Source organism: Pecten maximus, chromosome 2 (genome assembly GCF_902652985.1).
Source record: "Pecten maximus chromosome 2, xPecMax1.1, whole genome shotgun sequence".
NCBI classification, from domain to species: Eukaryota; Metazoa; Mollusca; class Bivalvia; order Pectinida; family Pectinidae; genus Pecten; species Pecten maximus.
The window spans coordinates 23,684,181-23,704,430 of NC_047016.1; the positions used below are offsets into that span (position 1 = coordinate 23,684,181).

Here is a 20,250-nt window from a genome sequence, read left to right on the forward strand (position 1 = left end):
GTGTTAAACGAGGTCTAGAGTAAATTGAGATCAAACGTCATTCAAAATTTTACTTGGCATTATGCTGAACATTTGACGACGTGGAAGAAACAGATGTATGTTTCACCTAAATGTTCACTACCTATTTTTAGCTAATGGTGGGTATATCTCCCACGAGTATAAGTTGTGGGGGACTATAAGGAAGTAGATGCACCTGCCAATCACGAAAACAATTGTGTCATGCAAGCGAGCACCTAGTATTCGTGTTAATAAAGATTTGAATAAAAGACTACTTTATTCTTTCCCACACTCGTTCCCGATGTTTATAAAAAACGCAACAAATCCATGTGCAATTTCGAAAACTTAACGATGTCAGGATGTCCAAGAAGTGCTGATCTATTTCTGAAACATCTGGGCAAAACTCTGTTTTAAGATAATATGCTAAGGTGTGGTTAGTATAGCGACCGAAACAGAAACTGGATCAGTATTGTAACGTAAAACCATAACAAAACACAGGTAATAACTTCCTTCTTGTCCACTTTACGATCAGCCTTACTGTGCTCCTCATGTCCTTTTCATTTTTAACATCTAAAATACCTACTGTCTGCATAGTAATGTAGATTGCCGACCATTTCCATTATTTTCGGTATTATTACTTGTATACGTATACTTCATGTATATATTAATGCCTTTGAGGACATGGTCGGTTGACAGTATTGTCGAGGGATGGTATAGTATCCGGGCTTCGGGGAATTATGGTCTGATAATGTTGTCAATGTGGTCTACATAATGGTTTTAATATAGGTCTAGATAATGCGTGTGTTTTGAATAAATTTCAAAGAAATAATTCATTTTTCACAGAAAATGACTTTAATAGCAATAGATGTGTACAATCACAAAAACAACGTGACAGTATATATAAAACCCAGTTTATCCAGGATCTCATTTCTATTTAATCACAGTACGAATCACTTGGTCTGGCATAATACTACTTTCTTTCAATTCAATTCAATTTCATTCAATTTCATACATCATGAATGATTCCATGTTTACTTTTCTTTTGTTTAATAGTTTGTAAATATTCCACTATGGCGACGTTAAGATTTATATCGACAGAGGTCAGTACATAGTCAGGGCGTTAATGTCATCTTCTGTTGTCGGTTTTTGACAGGAACATTTGGTACAATCCACAGACTGCCCACAAGTACATGTTTGTGTAACATGGGACATTATTGATAACAACTTGACACGGAATTCACTTATAAATAGCCAACAAAATGGTGTCAGTGTTGACGGTACGAGAGATATTGTATAGGTGGTGTCTATGGCGTGTAAGGAGGGGTAGCATTGGCTAACTGACGATGTCGAGGTCCGGCAGAACAGGAGAAGTAGCATCACAATTATGAATGGTATCCAACAACAAATTGTCATTAAGCTTACAAGCCATGTTCCAACTGTAAACATGCGCAGACGTCCATCTGCTTCCGTTTCTTGATCGGGATCTTGTGAATGTTTGCGCTGCATTACTTTGTACATGATATGCATCACTACGATTGTCAGTAAAAGTAAACTTGGTGGCAAAACCAAGAAGATGATGGACACTGAGAAATTATAATTAGTGTTTGTGAAAAGGCACAGTTGGTCTGCAAAATTGGCTCCGGAATTTGTATTGTTGCTTTCGGTGAGAAATAATGGCACGTACGCTATTAACACAAGAAACCAAGGGCTGATAACAAGGACCATTTCTATGATTTTGTAAACGCGTAATCTAATGCGTCCGTTGTTGTGAAGTTTACTTACGAGACAGAAAATACACATGGTGACGAGGATGAAGCATGATAGTGCTCTATTACAGTAAGCCAATCTTAACCATGCGTTGCAAACCTCGCTCCCATAATTAATATTTGCATTTCCATGGTAGATCAAACTTATTGGAATAACGAAAGTTGCTGTGATGAGGTCCGAGACACACAAACTAAGAATATTCCGAATGAAACCATTGGTGTGCAAGCTCGTCGATGTGAAGACAACGACGAGGGCTGTAACGTTGGTTAAGATGGCGACGATAGTTATCGTAATGCGTGACCCAAACAACCCGTTTGTCTCGTCTCCCATCGTACACGTGAACTTCCTGGAAATATACACAAAACAAAATCAAACGTGCTGTATTGAATGTTTTACAGTAAAACGCTTGCAAGCCGGATTGTCGAGAAAAATATTTTTGCAAAGCCATTTCGCGCTTGTGCAAATAAATAGAATGAAACTTGAAATGATAACTTTGCCATGATAGATTCGTACATATATACAGAACCCAAATCAGGTCGGTTTCATGTAATATACATGTAAGTTTATCTAATGACCTAGTTACAGTACCATACACATTTGTCGTAATGCCACAGTGATAGTCTCTGGTTTGTTGTTTAGTACACTGTACCCCGTTATCTCACGTACACCTACTGACTTCTCCACTCAACATGACTGACAAAGTATATCCTGTTTTGATTCCATTCTATAGTCAGGAACACAACAGAGTGACATCACTTGTTACGTGAGAAAAAAAAAGATCCGGTTGCCAGGTTTCGAGCTAGCGTCATACTTACATTGTTACTAATATTTCCATGTATGCCACACTCAATGTTATGTCCTAAGGGAGGATATATTAACAGTCGCTATTATCACAGCTAACGTAAGTGTGCAACATGGACCTTTAACATAAATTATACAATGTAAAACTAGTCTCGTGGAGAAGATCTGTTTGCGTCATTACCATGGTTTTAGATAAGAATTTATAAAATAAAATATATATACACTTTGTATGCATACACCTAAAGGCGCCTTGAGCAGCGCACTTCATCTACGCCTATAAAAACCGAGACAGAGCTGATAATATCGTCGACGTCAAACTTGTAAATGACGAGAGTACATGTGCAGTCTTGCGTGACGGTATTAATGATAGACATACATATAACGTGAAATTAAAACATACTAACGCTATCAATACACGTCTACCGGAAGTTGGTCCGCTAATTATGATTAGCAGGACTTACCAATAATCAATACCAAATTTATTCAGTACCGACATAGGTCCACTTTCTTAGTTACTAAAGAAACAATTTAGACGTATATTCCTTAAGTCTTAAACAACGTTAGAATCATGTCCAATGATTGATTTCATGGAATATACCTCGACAATACACTCCAAATTAATTGTTGTTCGACACATGCTACATAACAAGATATCAAGCTTATTAAAGTGATGATTGAGATTTAGAGCAGGAAGTATTTAATTAATGCATGTTCATTACAATGATCTTGAGTTACTTACCCAATGTCCGGTCAGCTGTGATGGTATAGAGTCTAGTCTCGTTTGCGTTTGTCCACGACTTCAAACACACGTATTGACATTGTATATTTATAAACGCTTGAATCTGTAGTTGATGGCTTTTTTTTAAAACGTTCGACCCAGTTTGGGATCCCTGGTGGCTGTAACTACGTACAACTGAATGACTTTGTCTTAACCTACTACACAACTGAAAACCACACGAGCGTATGGGTCACAGTAATACCTATGGATATAGGAAACGCTGTCACCTGTTTACCTGAGCGAACGTCCTAATTTACCTTTTAATTCACAAGGAAGGTCTTACCTGGTATCAGGTAATAAGATAGATCGTATTCAGTGAAAAGTCGTACAAGTCTATACTGATGAAATGTCTACACCTATATAGAGTACAACATGGCGAGGATTATTTGCTATTTCACAATATGAAAATAAACAACTGGTACATCGACACTTACGTATACCAGGTTAGGCTGTCAGAACTATTCAGGACAGTACAAATGTGTCTACGCGACGTCGGCGCACTTCCAGTGAAAATGCCACGGTTGACAAACCACGTGCAGTATACAAAGTGTTATTGTAAATTGGGGAAAGTCTTCAGGTAACCCATAATACCAGGTATTGTTAGCTTTGTAAATATTGTTAAACGTTATTATGTACTATTACGTCTCAGGTTCTCGTCTACACATGTTTACAATGTTTACAACAAAGAATGAGCTTATAAGGGCGTACTTTCATGAATGTTAATTTATCAGCATATTAAAACACGGATACGAATAAGTCCACTACGATTAAGTGGGTCTTGTCATTCTAGACGAATTGTCTGAAGTGTGTTTACATCATAACGATACAACATAGACAACATACTTATATTCTGCTTAAACCTTCTTATCAAGTGTTTTATTATATTGATATATGGTTAAATGCATCTCTTTATTTATCTATTTATTGCGATGGTTTAACACCTATCTTCATCTACAGTTGTTGGCAAAAATTAAGTTTCCAAAATTTTAATCTACTACATTATCTTACAGTATACATTTTTGTCAATGAATTTTCCCCAATTTGTTGATCGGTCGATTTTCACAAAACAACATGCCATAGGAAATAAATTGGTTTTGTTGTTAATTTCATTTTTTTTTCAAACATTTGCAGTTTTATGAAACTTTGAATTAATGCTAGATATTTCGTTTTAAACACACAAAATTTCTTTAAAATCAACCCATGAATGAAGTTAGGGTAATCGGAAATGCATATAATTTATAGCAGAATTAAATGGGATCTTATCTTGGTTTGCAACATTAGATCAACAGAAGCTCCATGATACACGGTTACAGATTATATAAAAATTAAGGATACACCTTTTTAAATTCAGGAAATATATAATCGTTTTCTTTACTGGAAACAATCTTGGTTCATTTAATTGATAAATTTGAAATTAGCCATAAATATAACAGAAAAGAACGAATCAGTGAGCTACAACTTGAATTCAAAATTCACTTTACTTCACAGGAAACTTCTTCAATGAGAAAATAATTTTTTTAAATCATTAATTATTATTTCTATTCCTACAGGAAACTGATTTCCATGAAAAATAACATATATTCAATGAAAAAAAAGTTTATCTGTTCAGTAATAAAGCTTTATTTCTTTTAAATTGTGTGGTGGTATAAACCAGGCGGCCCTTAAAACAGAAATGCACGGCCCTCGTATTAGTTCAGCTCTACAAGCGATGAAGTAAAACTGGTGCTTCATGTTACAAGTACTGAAGACTTCGTAAGATCACTTAGCACACTTTAAGTTGTATAAATTTGAATGTCATTAGAGCAACTATAATAAAATTAGGATTTTACAATCACAGCGTTACACATTGAAGTATGATAAACTGTTATTTGTATCTAAGTCGTCCCCTGTCCTCATGTGACACTGGATGCTCGAGGAACGTTGAACTACGGAAAGGAACAAAAATCAATGATTAAATAATAAATCGTTCAATTCTTTCTACAGCCCTAAAATCCTCTGATGGAATCTTCTTCCTGAATGATGCCAACAGACGCGAACGTCTAGCCGGATCAAAGGTCATTGCGGGCACTGTTATGCATTACGAACAAAGTGAAAATGGTGGTGTTTCGTTCCTCCGAATGAAGGGACCCATCTCCGAGCAGCTCGATATCCTCGTACGTATATCCATGTATACAGAGGTACCCACTACTAGCATTGGTAACAATTAAGTTTACGTTATGATGAGTGATAACAATATAATATACATGTGCCGAATATTTGTTTTAGGGATTTACACTGGAAACGTACAGTAGCATCAATTTCGAATATGAATTCATCAGAACAACTGTCACTACCAGTCGCGAAGTCATCGATTCTATGCCCCAAGAAAACAGTTACGAGTGGCAAAAGCTTCTCAATACGCATGTGACATCAGTCAGCGGATTTGCTGCTCCCCATGACCAATTCCGCGATGACACCACCAGTTGGAATAACCCATCAAGGTAATAAGACAGACAACAATTAGGTATTGATAGATAGTTTTGAAGTATTGTTCAACTTGGGATTGGTTCTTGAGAATCAGTTTTTGTTCCCATCACTAACTGGAAAAGACACGGGAAGCCATGTATCTCTTTGCTTCTTTTCAATGTTTGATCAAAATGTTTACTGCAGTATTTATCTCGTTTGTTAATATTCAAAGACAGTTCCTGATCGCGTGCAGTATCCCCGTATTATTCCTGATATCTCCAGACTGGAGCACACTGTTTCCGCAGGATGGCAGAAGTAAATATAGTAACATCTTGTTCACAAAAGTTATTTTTTCTGTGCATATAAGAGTCGTTTGTTTATCGCTTGTCTTTAATACACGTTTCTGTTCAGCAATTTAAGAGAACAGAAACAATCTTTTACCTAAACAAAGCGCCGGGCAACAAACAATTTAAATTACGATTGACATTGGTGTTCATAACATGCGAGTTTTATTTCAATTATCCCGCTATCAGGTAGCACCGGCGTAGTTATAATGTATAAAAATTATTGTTACCTGACTCTCTATGTAAATGTAAAGTAAGTATTTTCGACTGTTGTCTGGCCATTATTATACAGTTGTTTCATGCCTTATCAGTCAATAATCAAAACTGTCCCCCTCGGTTTTGGGACCAACCCGATGAACTGTTTCACTCGGCCGAGTTTTGACTGTTGACTGATAAGGCATGAAACAACTGTTTTGTTACCTGAATAATCAACAAGATTTTAAAATCTTAAGTAAACTCTAACTCCAAAGTTGACGTTCCTTTGGCCTCACAGAAGGCTGTAAGAATTCATACAAACTCTTTTATGACATTTTGATGTGGTAGCCGAATCCCTATTTTCAATTATATACAACAAAACCTGATTGGAGATTTCTTCGAATCTTTCTCACTTCAAATCTAGTAAGCGTTGTTAGAGATACTGTTTACAAATCACGATCAGAAAGACGCTTCATCCTAATATACAGTTTACTGAAGACTTTTTACGCGTTCCTCAGCCTAATAAAATAGCCTATTTATAAAATTTTGTTGATTATCCAGGTAACAAACTGATAAGGCATAAAACAACTGTACATGTATATTAGTGTCTTTTGGTTGCCAACATCTATAGATTGGTTTCTCAGATTTTTTGTCGACTTTCAAGTTTCAATTTTTCCAGTGATACAGACGACACCACAGACGAAGCAGTACCAGATACTGGAATTATTGACGATGTGAATCTACTTCCTGTTCCGGAAGAAGCCACTACCAAGGGTACAACTGTGACAACCGTTCTCGATAAATCGTTTCCTCGTATCAAAATCATAAAACGCCTTTCGCGCAAACGAAAGCCAAAACTTCGAAAATCGAACGTTCCGAAGTACCTCCCGGAAAATACCGAACATGGGAACATCTACAGTAAACTCAGCACGACTGGCGTTGAAAGAAAGCAAGAACATACTACAGGTAAATTGTGTCAATCAAAAATGTTCTCCTTCTTCTTTCTGTCCGCCACTAAATACATTTACTATATGCACACGTTTTTTTTAACTCCATATATAATTTAGACTCACCATGTATACAGCTTTTATTTTCGGAATCAGCAACTTTCCATGATTTTCAGAAGCAGCTATCTCTATAAGAACCACCTTCATTAAATACTTCATTGTTCTCTTCATAGTGGTAGCCAGTCTTGTCTGTTTCAGATAAGGGTCACTTGTCACAGAACCTAGCCCGCAGTCTGGGTATCGATATCAGTGTACGCAGTAGTACAAGGCATGTGGACAACACAGGTCAGTTCACTTCCGGTACCAATATCAACTGCTCGTTTATCCTGCATTCATATAATTTCTGATTTCTATATCTGAAATATACATCATTGGGAACTTACCTTGGCGTTATTTTTAAAATCGAATGTATATAAATATTCATGAGCTATGAAAGGCGTTGTCTGTTGGCCGCTATCGGTTGCCTGCTATTCTAAACTTATTTATTTTGTCGCATTCATATTGTGGAGCATTACCAAAGTTAACTATTCAATATTGGGTAATGTTTACTGATTTAATGGAATGTGGTTTTGCTTTTCTTTACTCTACCATTCCCCATTCCAAACTTAACGATCGTTTACATGATATGAGAGCTTTCTTTCACAAGTTTTGAGCTCTACAGAAGCATAATTCGTAAGACTAGAATTCAAACTATATAACGCGAATATGAAATCGTGAGAATAATTGAATTTCTGATCGACAATATCTTTGTTGGAGTTTGGTGACCAGAACTTCAAACATACTATTGACATACACATGGGGAGAAATGTTCCCGTTTTGTATCATTAATTTTTCACACGAGGCTGATTAAATTGAAGAAGCTTACTATTCGAAAACGTAAGAGAGACCTGGCGAAGTACTTAAATATCGCCTTAAGGTAACAAGACTTTATTGACTATGTCAATCAGATATACAACGTAGAACTTGAAATCAAGGACACAACAGACCCTTCAACATCAGCTGCTTATCTCGAGCTTTACCTACAACGTAACCAACAGGGACAGCTTACAACTAACCCGTATGCTACGTGTGATGATTGCAATTTTAGATATGTTAGTTTTCCATTTCTTGATAGCAACATCCCTGCATCCCTTACCTACGGTGTTTACATTTCCCAAATGATTTGATATTCAAGGGTTTAGCTCTCATTATTACGATTTTCGTGACTGATGTCGGCCACTGATGGAGAACTCAACAACACAAGGTTTCAAGAGACATCATTACCTAGTTTGGAAATATTTTATTTCCTTATATGAATTCATACAATGTACGTGCTTGTTGATATCCTTAGTGTTTCCAGTGTCCCTACCCAAGCTCTCATTTAAGATTGTAACTTAGCCCGGATGGTGGGCGTTTTAAATTATTTTTCCAATTTTTTTTTCAAAAACAGTATGAATGCACTTTGATTCCAACGAAATTATAGATTGATTGTATGAAATTTTGCATAAAGGTGCTTATTTTGTATGAAGTTGTGCATATGTTACTTTTCAGAGGAAGGTAATGAGGAATTCCTTCCACGAACAACCAGAACTGGATATGAATGGCGGAGGAATACCATCACACCATGTAGCTCTACGTGTTCCTTCGGTATGACGGTCTCAACAGTGATTTATTGCATAACTGCTAATATCTAACGCTTTACAATCTTGCATTTTCGATGATTTGTTAATATGACCATGTATGGCCCGACAAATAAATCACGCCTTTAAGAAGTACACGGTATGGATTATAAACATTTTAGCGAACTGCAGCATTTAAATTGACGGTTGTTGATAACATATTAATAATGAAATGAAAACGTTCCTTTAACAGATATTAACGATACGTTAATACGAAGTGTCCCATTGCCGTTTTACATTGATTGGCAGTTGATTGTTTTAGGAACACAGATAAACTTGTTTAGATGTGAGAGACAGGATGGTGTCAGTGTCAATGATAGTTTTTGTGACGAGAGTCTGCGTCCAAGCCCAACTTATCACGAGTGTGGGCGGAAACGATGCCAGCCAAGGTAGGTAACTCTATTGATATCGGAATCATTCTTCCACGAATGTATGAATGAATTTGGTGGATTTCTACTCGTCCTTACAATAATCATGTGCATTAATTTTTATACAATACAGATACTATATCAATGAAAATGAAGTAATGTCTGTTTTGTCAATGCTGACTATTCTGGTGTTTCCTCGTAGGTGGGTGACGGGTCCCTGGGCGCCATGTTCCAGGACGTGTGGTGGAGGGGAGTCTGTTAGGTCGGTACGGTGTTGGCAAATGTTGGCTCCCGGATTTGATAGTACGGTTCACGCTTACCTGTGTAACCTAAGAGCAGAGCCCATGTCGTCTCGTAGATGCGGTGAAATCCCTTGTGGCCCTCAGTGGGAGGTTTCGCAATGGCAACAGGTCAGTAGATAAGCCCGACTTATTTAGGAAACACAATTAATTTTTCTATTTTGTCCTGTGTTGCCGCTGTAGTATATCACGTCTTTGTTTGTCGACAGTAAATTCTTGTCTGTTGTCACTGACGCTATACATACTTGGATTATGTGCAACGATGTGGTATATTTGTTATCGTAAGTGCTCCCTCTCTCCAAAGCTGTCAAACCGTTTAGTTTACGATGCCCTTGTTCTTCAAATAAGAAATATCATTTGTTCCCGTGCTTTACAATGGTTGAGTCTTGTTCCCGTGCTTTACAATGGGTGATGTGTTGTTCACGTGCTTTGCAATGGGTGATGTCTTTTTCCCGTGCTTTTACCATGAGTGATGTCTTGTTTCCATGCTTTACAATTGATGTCTTTTTTCTGTGCTTTACAATGGATGATGTGTTTTGATTCAGTGCTTTGCAATTAGTGATTTCTTTTGCTTCAGTGCAATACAATGGGCGATGCCTTTTGTTTCACTATATGACTTAGTGTGATTGTACAAAAGACACCTTTACATATAAATTTTGTATTATAACATGATTCGTTTTTAACGTGTTTTGATTGGATACGGACCATGTTCTAATGTGCGATATGATAATGCTCAATCGTGTTAAGCCCTCCCCGTCGCGCTTAAGCCACGCCCCGTTTTTTTTATCAAAACCATATGGCGTCAAGCTCGCCTCGAAATTTAACACTCCGCAAAATTTATAATTGATGACAAATGGGATTGGAATGAAAGTGAAGAAATCGAAATGATGAATTAATAACAAAACCGATAAACATGTAAACATAGAAAATATAGTTCTTATCGTCATTTATTGATTTTAACGTTCATTCGGTCCGTGTGTAGGCAGATAGCAAAGTAAAATCCGAAATGAAATGCAACAAGTGCACAAAACTTCACATGACGGTTAGGCCTAGAGAAAAATATCAGCACTGAATTGGTCGAAATGCACGTATCGCTATGCATACTACGGAGAAATTCCAAACATGTCGTTAAATATTAGGTAACAGGTCTTTTACAACAATCTAAATACACCGCTTCGTCAACATACAGATCGAGATCTCGCCAGTATGGGCGTGGCCAAATGACCGACTTAAAAAGCTTTGTTCTGATTGGTCTGTCCGTCACTAGCGGCGGTCACAGAGTACTTGAAAGCGTACTTGTAGCGATGTAAAACAGTGTTCCGAAATAGATATCCATTTCCAGTAAACGTGTTAGAATGCGGATAGTTCGTTGTTTTTCGTGGCTATACTGCCGATTAGAACATGAAAGGAGGGATGTCAATTTGGGCCTCATTTTACATCCTCCCACTTTGACCCCTAACGTTCTATGTGTCCACACAAAATCAGATGTTTTGAACATAATGCAATATGCAGCTGATTTTAAAGTGTCTTCCTGCAAAATATTAGCCTGCTCCCTGATTATCCGCAGAAAGATTGACACCTTTGGTTTGAATGGTCGACAAAACGGTCTCGGGCTCAACGTTCTTCTAGAACTCTTTAGTGATGCTTGAGACATCATACAGCCGTTATGTCTTTCTAGAACGCTTTGGTGATGTTAGGGATTTCATACGGCTGTATCGTCCTTCAAGGACTAGTCAGTGATATTAGGGACATCATACTGCTGGTTCGTCTCTATAAGACTCGTCTGTGTTGATAGATTCCAAAAATCATGATACTCAGATGGGGAGTCCAGAACATAAATATATGTTTAAACAATCATGGAAGAGGTTTACCGACCGCTTAACTGTGTCAATTTTGTAAATTTTGGATATTGTATAATGTAACAAACGCGATATTTCGTTTACTACTCTACCAATATTCTTAATAGACGTAGCATGCGCGGTAAGGGTAATCAATCAGGAAAAAACCATCAGCAGAGCTTACCTCTCAGCAATCTCAAATTACATATATGTAATTAAAATTCATTAGAAGACACAGATGCGTCTTTTGTCATATATTTCAGTAAGATATGTTATTTGTTGCAGTGCTCTACAATGTGTGGAAATGGCTTCCAGACAAGACACGTCAAATGCAGTAGTGGAAGTGATGTTTACTGTTCAGCGCGGTCAAGGCCACAAAACAAGCGCTCATGTAATATGGGGACGTGTACAAATCAGTGGTACACGGTCAGCTGGTCTCCAGTAAGTCGTTCATAAAGTAATGTACTTCATTACAAATGTAATTGATATTCAGTGAGTCGTTCATACAATCATGTATTTCATTGACTGGTCTCCAGTAAGTCATTAAATACCATTAGTTACCTTTTCAATTGGTCTTCAGTCCATCAACTGGTTCCTGGTGTTTCGTGGACGGAAGGAAAGTAACCAATGTAGTGTGTTAACTGGTCAGACTCCGTGGATTACATCCTTCGCTTGTCTATATATGTATGCAGTTTCTCACATAGGAGACCTGTCTCCTGTCAATGTCTATCGATTATCATTAGTTCGTTCAGTGTGGTTCATCGATATTCTCTATCATAATATGAGCACAACCACAATTTGCCATCTCATCGGTTCACGCAAACATGTCTACCAAAATGAACTGGGCACGGCAATGTTTTAAATGGGACTGTTTATGTCTATCTTTGAATCCAAATACGTATATGGAATTGAATTCTTCTGTCATCAGTGTTCGGGCCCTTGTGGCAGAGGAACACGTCAGCGCCACGTGGGATGTAGGGATCCACAGGGTCGCCTCCTAGCAGAGAGCTATTGTGACCCCAACACCAAGCCTTTATCTACTATTGCCTGTGGAGAGTCCCTGTACTGCCCACCAACTTGGGTGGCCCAGCCGTGGGGCACGGTATGTATAGTGTACAACACATGGGGATTTATACTGACATGATAACGAAACCACAAATCTAACTTTAAATCGATCAATATAAAAATGCAAAATATGAAAAACAATACAGATTTGCATGGAGACCGTTGAAATTGTACAAGAAGACCAGGTTCTCCGGAAGAGTAATAGTCTTTTACTTCATATACAGGTTATTACAACACACCATTAGGTATATCAATAAACATCAAACGTGTGTGACTTATTATCGCTTTGAGAAATAGGATGTTTCAGAAATAAGGTCATGATGTCGTTCATAAAACTTTCCTTCTGTACTCATCAACCGGCACCTTTCAAAATCTTGTTTTTTAAATTTCTCCGTAAGAAGTCAACATCTGTTCGTGATAATAAGAACAATTCGAGTCGAATTGGACATGTAAATAACGTCGGTAGGAATGTTACTATCTAGAAATGAAAATTTACAATTGGAATATTTACGCTTAGCATACAGCTTAGTTAAAAGTTGCCTCTGCTGGTCACGTTGTAAGTAAAGATCGAGGTAAGCGGCTGGTGTCGCTGTGTCCTTGAAACTTAAGGATTAAGTCAGCACTTAGGGGCTATTCATCTGCATACATCTGGAAGTTCTGAACATCAGAAATTTCCCTAAGGTCAATAATTTACGAACTTCACTAATTAACCGAAGATTTGAAATTATTACTTGTTACTCGCGTTTGCCATTTAGGGTCATGTTCCAGTAACATTTTCTCGGCATCCAAGTTTATCATTCGACGTGTGGGATCCTGATAAAAACATTTAAGCATTGAACGGCTTTCAGTTGGCATTCATATTGACTATGAATGCCAACTGAAAGCCGTTCAATGCTTATATTTACCATCTGCGATTTTTTTATTTGTCGTGCGATTTTTTTTTTGAAATTTTCAAATTCAAATTTCAGTTGGCAGTTCATAAGCTGGTGAACTCGCAACTGAATTGGTAGGGTTATATAGTGGCAGTGCCATACAATGGTAAATATATTGCTATAATAAACGCAGCCAACGGTATACGAATATCATATAGTAATGCATACGTATATGATTGTGGCAGTGACTGTCTGTATGACAAAGGAAATCGATATGATATGTACAGCTGCAGTTCTGCTGCTCAGACACCAGCCTGTGTATCCTACAAAGGATGCGATTGTCGTTAGGCAAACTTTCTGTAGTTTCACATGAAACGATATGTTTTCTCTACGTCTTAAAGACGTAACGTAGAACTGACTTTAGTGAAAATGAATGGAAAATAGTCCGCCAACCATGTAATGTGCAGTTGTCTAAAAGACGGATAGAGAGAGGAACAAGAAGAGAGCGTTCAACAAGAACATGGGGAAATCAAAATTTTTCTTCCATTTGCCCAAAGATTATAGGTAATTGTCAATATTGGCGTCTGTGTCTGAATCTGATGAGATCATGCATATAGCAGTTTTTAGTGAGTGTGCCGTGCCATAAAATCCATGATGCTGGTATGTACTATACATACATTATGTACCTGATAGGGTACATTCTCTAAACTTAAGTTTCATACATATCTTGAACAATGTGATTGAAATACAGCCTTACCCTCACGTCTACTATTTGGCAGTGTAACCTGGACTGTGGGACAGGAGAAGTTTCCCGGGAGGTCACGTGTGGCTCTGTCGTCGGCGGTAAGTTCCGCCTCCAGTCCAACATCAACTGTAAACGGTCCCCGCGCCCCAAGTTGACCACACCTTGTCTGGTGGAGGAGTGTCGGGCGATTTGGTTCACCACTACCTGGTCTGAGGTGGGTCGATGCTATCTGAACAGTGTTTTCTTTCGTCATTTTCAGGTTGCAATATTGATCAAATCTCAATAAGTTAAAATACTAGTATACCATGATTAAAATGCAACACATTTGTTCTTATGTTTAAAGAAATCACATGGATTACAATACATGTTTTTTCATACCCTTCATATTTACAGTGTTCAGAAACATGCGGAGAAGACGCTGTGAAAACACGAGATGTACGATGTTACCATGGAAACCAGACTTCAGACAGATGTAGTATGAACGACAAACCGCAGATTACTGAAAGATGTAAACTTCGACCATGTCCCGAACAAGAAGGTATACTGGCGAGAGATAACCGCACATCCGTTAAAATTTATTCAGATGTTTGACAGCTCAGGTAGGCTCAAAACACCTCTGGATTCCCCGTGATAGACTGTCACCTGGAAACCATTATGGTATAAAGCATTCGTTTTCTTGGTGTATCATTGTTAATCTATGGTTTGGTTAGGTTTGGTATTGTTTAACGTCCTATCAACAGTTATGGTAATTTAAGGACGTCCTCCCTGTGTGGGTTTGGTTAGGTTTGGTATTGTTGAACGTCCTATCAACAGCTATAGTCATTTAAGGACGTCCTCCCTGTGGGGGTTTGGTAAGGTTGGTATTGTTGAACGTCCTATCATTTAAGGACGACCTTCCTGTGTGGGTTTGGTTAGGTTTGGTATTGTTTAACGTCCTATCAATAGATATAGTCATTTAAGGACGTTCTCCCTGTGGGGGTTTGGTTAGGTTTGGTATTGTTTAACGTCCTATCAACAGCTATGGCAGTTTGAGGAACGGCCTCCTTTGTGTGCGAGATGCATACGTGTCGTGTATGCATGTGTTTGTCTCCTTGTGATAGCGCGGAACTGACGTCGACTGTATAGTGTTATCTTATTGAAGTATACTACCGAAGACACTCAGAAGAATACACCACCTGCTTACATTATTCACATTTTACTGAGAAAGTGAGAATCAGTTTTCCCACTCCCAAATGCCGAGTGCTAGGCAGAAGTAAATTAGTTGCATGTCTCGGCCATGGGACAGAATGCAAAGCATGTCTCATTGGGTGGAACGCTCAACTGAAGGCCAAAAGTGTGGCAGTGTCAAATTAGACCTTAGGATGAAGAAAGTTATTTCGAAAGAGGAGAAAAGAAATGGTCCAAAATTTAGTCGCCTCTTACTATCAAAGCAATGTCCCAAACAAGACAGCAGGTATGATTCTAACGCCATACCTGGCAGGGTCCTGTTATTCTATCAACCAGGGTATTTCAGGCTTTGCAAATAATGGTGATTACATCAAGAATTTTGCATCAGTTGCCGTTCTCGAACATCAGAACAAGTCGCCTTGAGACAAACCCATTTACACTAGTAATCTATTATATGTTATTGATTACAGACGACAGATGTCATGGTGACCGGATAGAGAACTGCCATTTGTTGGTACCAGACTTGTGTAAACAGGCGTACTATTCATCGCAGTGCTGTGCCACCTGTCAACGAAAAACGGCACAGGGGGACAAGGAAGCGTAACTCTTGACTTCAAACCAAGTACGACAGTTAGGGAGAAAATCGACCGAACATATCTCTGGTTAATTGTGTAAGGTAGTGAAACTTAGTAAACATTTTATAGCTTTCTAAGGGCCTGAACAAGAAATATGTAAAAGGTACCTATACAATTGTTCAGTCATGGTAACACGTTACGTGTACGTAAATGTAATTGAGTAGTGGTTTACGTAAAACTCATACAAAATACCAGGTATTTGATAACTGTGGACTGTGTCAAACCTGTTTGACTATTTGTTTTAATTCAATGCAATCGATACAATAGGTCTTCTTTTAAATCTGAGCATTACGGTCTGACAAGGTAGCTGAATCGTTATGTATTTCTTGACGTAAGAACTTAAGTCAGACTGTCATCAATTCCGGCTTAGATGTGCTGTTCTTCTACATGTATACCTTAAGTTCAAATAGTTTAATGAAACTCGGAAGGTTAGAATAAGTTAAAAAAATCAAACATTTTTATTATTTTGGAGGATTTTATTCTGAAACGCTTGAAGATTACGTATATAGAATTCGCATAATATAGAAACTATACCGGAAAACATACAAATGTACCTGTTTAATTATTTTAATATAACGTGTGATATATGAACACGTGCGCTGTGACGTACATACCCCAGGTGTGATCTAAACATGTGAGGTACATAACTAGGTGTGATATAAACACGTACGCTGTGACGTACATATCCCAGGTATGACATAAACACGTTCTGTGAATACCTATAATGTTAACGACATATTTTATGGGTCCATCCTGTATGTTGTCTCTGTCTTGTTTACATTCCAGTAGCTGTAAACTTGTATTACTGTGTTGTCAGACTTTAATAACAAACTGTGTACATTGCCGACATCATGTTGGTAATCATTAAATAATGAGAGCGTCATACTTCCTTAACAAATAGTGTATATATTTGGTCATGTATTGTATGAATTACTGTCTTAAATCAATAAACATTTATGTAAGTAGGCATTTGATCTTACCTGTATTTTTGTTATGTATTGTATAACCATCAGTATGTATTGTGCAGCCATCAGTATGCACTGTACAGCCATCAGTTTGTATTGTACAGCCATCAGTATGTATTGTACAGCCATCAGTATGCATTGTACAGCCATCAGTATGTATTGTACAGCCATCAGTATGTATTGTACAGCCATCAGTATGCATTGTACAGCCATCAGTATGTATTGTACAGCCATCAGTATGCATTTTACAGTCATCAGTATGCATTGTACAGCCATCAGTATGTATTGTACAGCCATCAGTATGCATTGTACAGCCATCAGTATGCATTGTACAGCCATCAGTATGTATTGTACAGCCATCAGTATGTAAAGTTTTTATACTTGTTCACACTTCTAATGAAATAGTGTTACAAATAAATCTGGACAAAATGTCAGGATTAGTACACTCGACCTGGTGTATTATCGAGGCGGTGCCTGCCGAAGAATCAAGACTTCAATAAGACAAATAACCCAGTCAGAATAGTGAACCTTTTTTTAAATCAATAAAAGAGGTTGAACCTTATTGGACCGATAAAACACAGCATTTCGAAAAGGCGCTGTATGGAACGTAAATCGAATGATCTCTTATCGCTTAAAGTGTCACCTTCAAAACATTAATATGTAGTAATGAACATAACGGACGAAGAAATTTTGGAAGAAAAATACGATAGAATAGTAAATAAAAATATGTATGAAGGATATATTTGTGTCATTTATATCTTAGTAAAACTAAAAGTGATTTGTTAAAAATTCCGCTTTGTTTTGTAACATTTTCATTTTCATCTGCCATATCTAGATACTGCATTTGTGTAATGATTAAAATAAGTACACCTGTAATATATATTTGAGCTACAGTTTTTAAAACACTGTCAAACCAGTAAGTTTACCTACATGTCTGTAATGAGTATAACAGTATTGATAGGTAAGTAGGCGTCAGTACACAATGGGCAAACTCGTTTAAAACGATCTTCAAAAGGCATTTCTAACAGTCAGAATAAAATATGAATCCGGAATTGCTTAAAATACATCATTTATACAAAAAAATGCCGAATTTGTTTCGATTGGTCAGTAGTTTTGTTAAAATATCATATGTATTCAGTGTGAATGGCAACATGTTTGCCTCCAGTATTGAACACAGATATATCATTTCTGGAAATATAAATTAATGTCACATTCTTATAACGATTAACAGTAAACAATAGGGTTTGGATACATATTTTAGCTGTAACTTCAAACATTGCTATATTTCTTTGTATATCACCTTCAAGTTTGATTCTATATTTCAATATAGAATGTTCACATTTTCCTGTAAGAGTTATGTCCCTTGTTACATAAATTTTCTTTTTATCGGACTGGTCATATATAAAATGTGACCAGTATCTGTCATCTAATTGGTGATTTCGAAACTATTTTCAGTATTTAAACGCGCATTTGAATGTATTAAGGAAGAATTGTTACAATACACACAAATCTTGGTAGACCATAAGATATTGATATATACATTGGATCACATCGCTGTCTCGTCCTTCTAGGAATCATCAGTTATATTCTAGGGACATCATACAGCTGTCTTGTCCTTCTGGGACTCATCAGTTATATTATAGGGACATCATACAGCTGTCTTGTCCTGCTGGGACTCATCAGTTATATTATAGGGACATCACAGAGCTGTCTCGTCCTTTTAGGACTCACCAGTTATATGCTTGGGACATATTGCATCTGTATTGTCCTTCTAGGACTCCTCGGTGATGTTAGGGACATAATACGGCTGTCTCGTCCTTCTAGGACTCGTCAGTGATGTTAGGGACATAATACGGCTGTCTCGTCCTTCTAGGACTCGTCAGTGATGTTAGGGACATCATACGGCTGTCTCGTCCTCCCGTCAGTGACGCTAGGGTTCAAATCCGTGAAAATCATGAAGGGATGTCAGAAAACGATTTCACTCATATCAGAAATAATGCTGAGTGTAATTCATTTGACGTTGTTCATGACTGGTACCTGTAGGTATCAACCTTGACAGGTTCAAAGGTCACGTGTCATGAACGTTAATATAGCTATAAAGTTATCGAGGGACTATTAAATTTCAATACTTGTTTACGTATTAGATTTTCTATAATAAAACTACACCCATGTACGTTTGTCAGAATCAAATCGAAATGAGTCAGTGTCGGAGATCTACTTAATATCTCAAAGTGACGGTGTGAAACCACACTAAAATGGGGTAAACGATTTTCTGGTTGATGGAACTGGTGGAATGCAATGATAAAAAGTGGAACAAACACGTCCTAAATAAAATCCTGTGTCGCTTAACAAGTGTGACGTCATTACGACAGCAACCCGGTGTGAGCTAAAGGTACTTGTACCAGTATAGAAAATGTACGGAATGTACACGATATACTTATATATGAAATGTACAGTAGGTGACCCACTCTTTTCGACCATTTGTACATGAATGATAGGACTACCCGAACGAGATTTATATCCGAAAGCAATAATAAAGTTACATCTTCATGGCTGATTTAACAATCGATGATGTGATCCTACAAGGTACCCGCATTAGTGAAAATTAGTCTGTCTTCTTGTACTTATAGTGAAACATATATATATATACATGTATTTATAACCTCATGAATATTTATGAGGTTCTCAGACTAGCTCATAATTATCGTTGAAGTCTTCTTTACTCGACGCCGCATTATATGTGTACTTTCGTATAATAATTAACAAATAAATTGTAATTCTTGTCGACCGTGACAATGAATATCACAGGTGTACTCTACGTCTCGACATGTAAGCAAATACATCTGTACATTGTTGTAACTATCTACACACACCTTGTACATACACGCACACACAGATGATTACATGAAAATAAAGCACACAATTAGACACAATCAAAAGGACTGCACACTTCTCTGTAAATATGCCATTCTCTTTGACCAAAAGAGGTCAATTAAAAAAATAAAAAAAATAAACGAAAAGTATTTCTATTAATCTAACCGTGTACAAGGTGATCGATCTCCCTGTACACCGGCCTGTACGTACAGGGGTGTTTAGTAGTGTTACTTATTCATAGTGTTAAGTCTCCGTCGTGTATACGAATATTCAAAGTAGCCTTTCTTTATCTCGCTATGAAATGATTGCCAGGACCAGGAAGGTCGTGAATTTTCAATAACACTGACACATTGAACCTTGCCTATAGCTTCAAGAGTATTATATCCATAACTCCCCACACCTCCTAACCCCACTGTTTAAGGCCCACAAC

The 20,250-nt window shown here is 37.5% G+C and overlaps 2 protein-coding genes across 3 annotated transcripts in view; one reads left to right on the forward strand and one right to left on the reverse strand.

The window, feature by feature from the left end:
• LOC117321560 (ADAMTS-like protein 2) overlaps positions 1-17,681 on the forward strand; it is a 153,831-nt gene extending 136,150 nt beyond the window's left edge. Inside the window, exons 8-19 of the mRNA XM_033876017.1 lie at positions 5,327-5,496; positions 5,609-5,823; positions 7,007-7,293; positions 7,533-7,619; positions 8,865-8,960; positions 9,255-9,381; positions 9,563-9,770; positions 11,783-11,938; positions 12,426-12,599; positions 14,214-14,393; positions 14,573-14,717; positions 15,817-17,681. Of these exons, the coding sequence (XP_033731908.1) occupies positions 5,327-5,496; positions 5,609-5,823; positions 7,007-7,293; positions 7,533-7,619; positions 8,865-8,960; positions 9,255-9,381; positions 9,563-9,770; positions 11,783-11,938; positions 12,426-12,599; positions 14,214-14,393; positions 14,573-14,717; positions 15,817-15,950 (1,979 nt within the window). The 3' untranslated portion in view covers positions 15,951-17,681. The remainder of the gene's footprint in view (positions 1-5,326; positions 5,497-5,608; positions 5,824-7,006; positions 7,294-7,532; positions 7,620-8,864; positions 8,961-9,254; positions 9,382-9,562; positions 9,771-11,782; positions 11,939-12,425; positions 12,600-14,213; positions 14,394-14,572; positions 14,718-15,816) is intronic.
• LOC117321567 (histamine H1 receptor-like) lies at positions 827-3,846 on the reverse strand. Of its 2 annotated transcripts, none has more exons than XM_033876026.1 (2): positions 3,305-3,846; positions 827-2,110 (listed from the first exon to the last, which is right to left on the reverse strand). In XM_033876026.1, exon 2 carries the CDS (start codon positions 2,092-2,094, stop codon positions 1,099-1,101), a length of 996 nt encoding a protein of 331 aa, XP_033731917.1. In that variant the 5' UTR covers positions 2,095-2,110; positions 3,305-3,846; the 3' UTR covers positions 827-1,098. The 2 variants fall into 2 exon arrangements, with proteins under 2 accessions (XP_033731917.1, XP_033731916.1); XM_033876025.1 differs by lacking the exon at positions 3,305-3,846 and adding an exon at positions 2,580-2,785.
• Positions 17,682-20,250: the final 2,569 nt, after the last annotated feature.

What these genes read in the sequence shown, in the direction of transcription:
- LOC117321567 (XM_033876025.1), bottom strand. Translation starts at nt 2,599, where the DNA reads ATGGAAATATTAGTAACAAT. An exon ending in ATGGAAATATTAGTAACAAT is followed by an intron (nt 2,111 to 2,579) that starts GTAAGTATGACG and finishes GTATATTTCCAG; the next exon opens with GAAGTTCACGTGTACGATGG.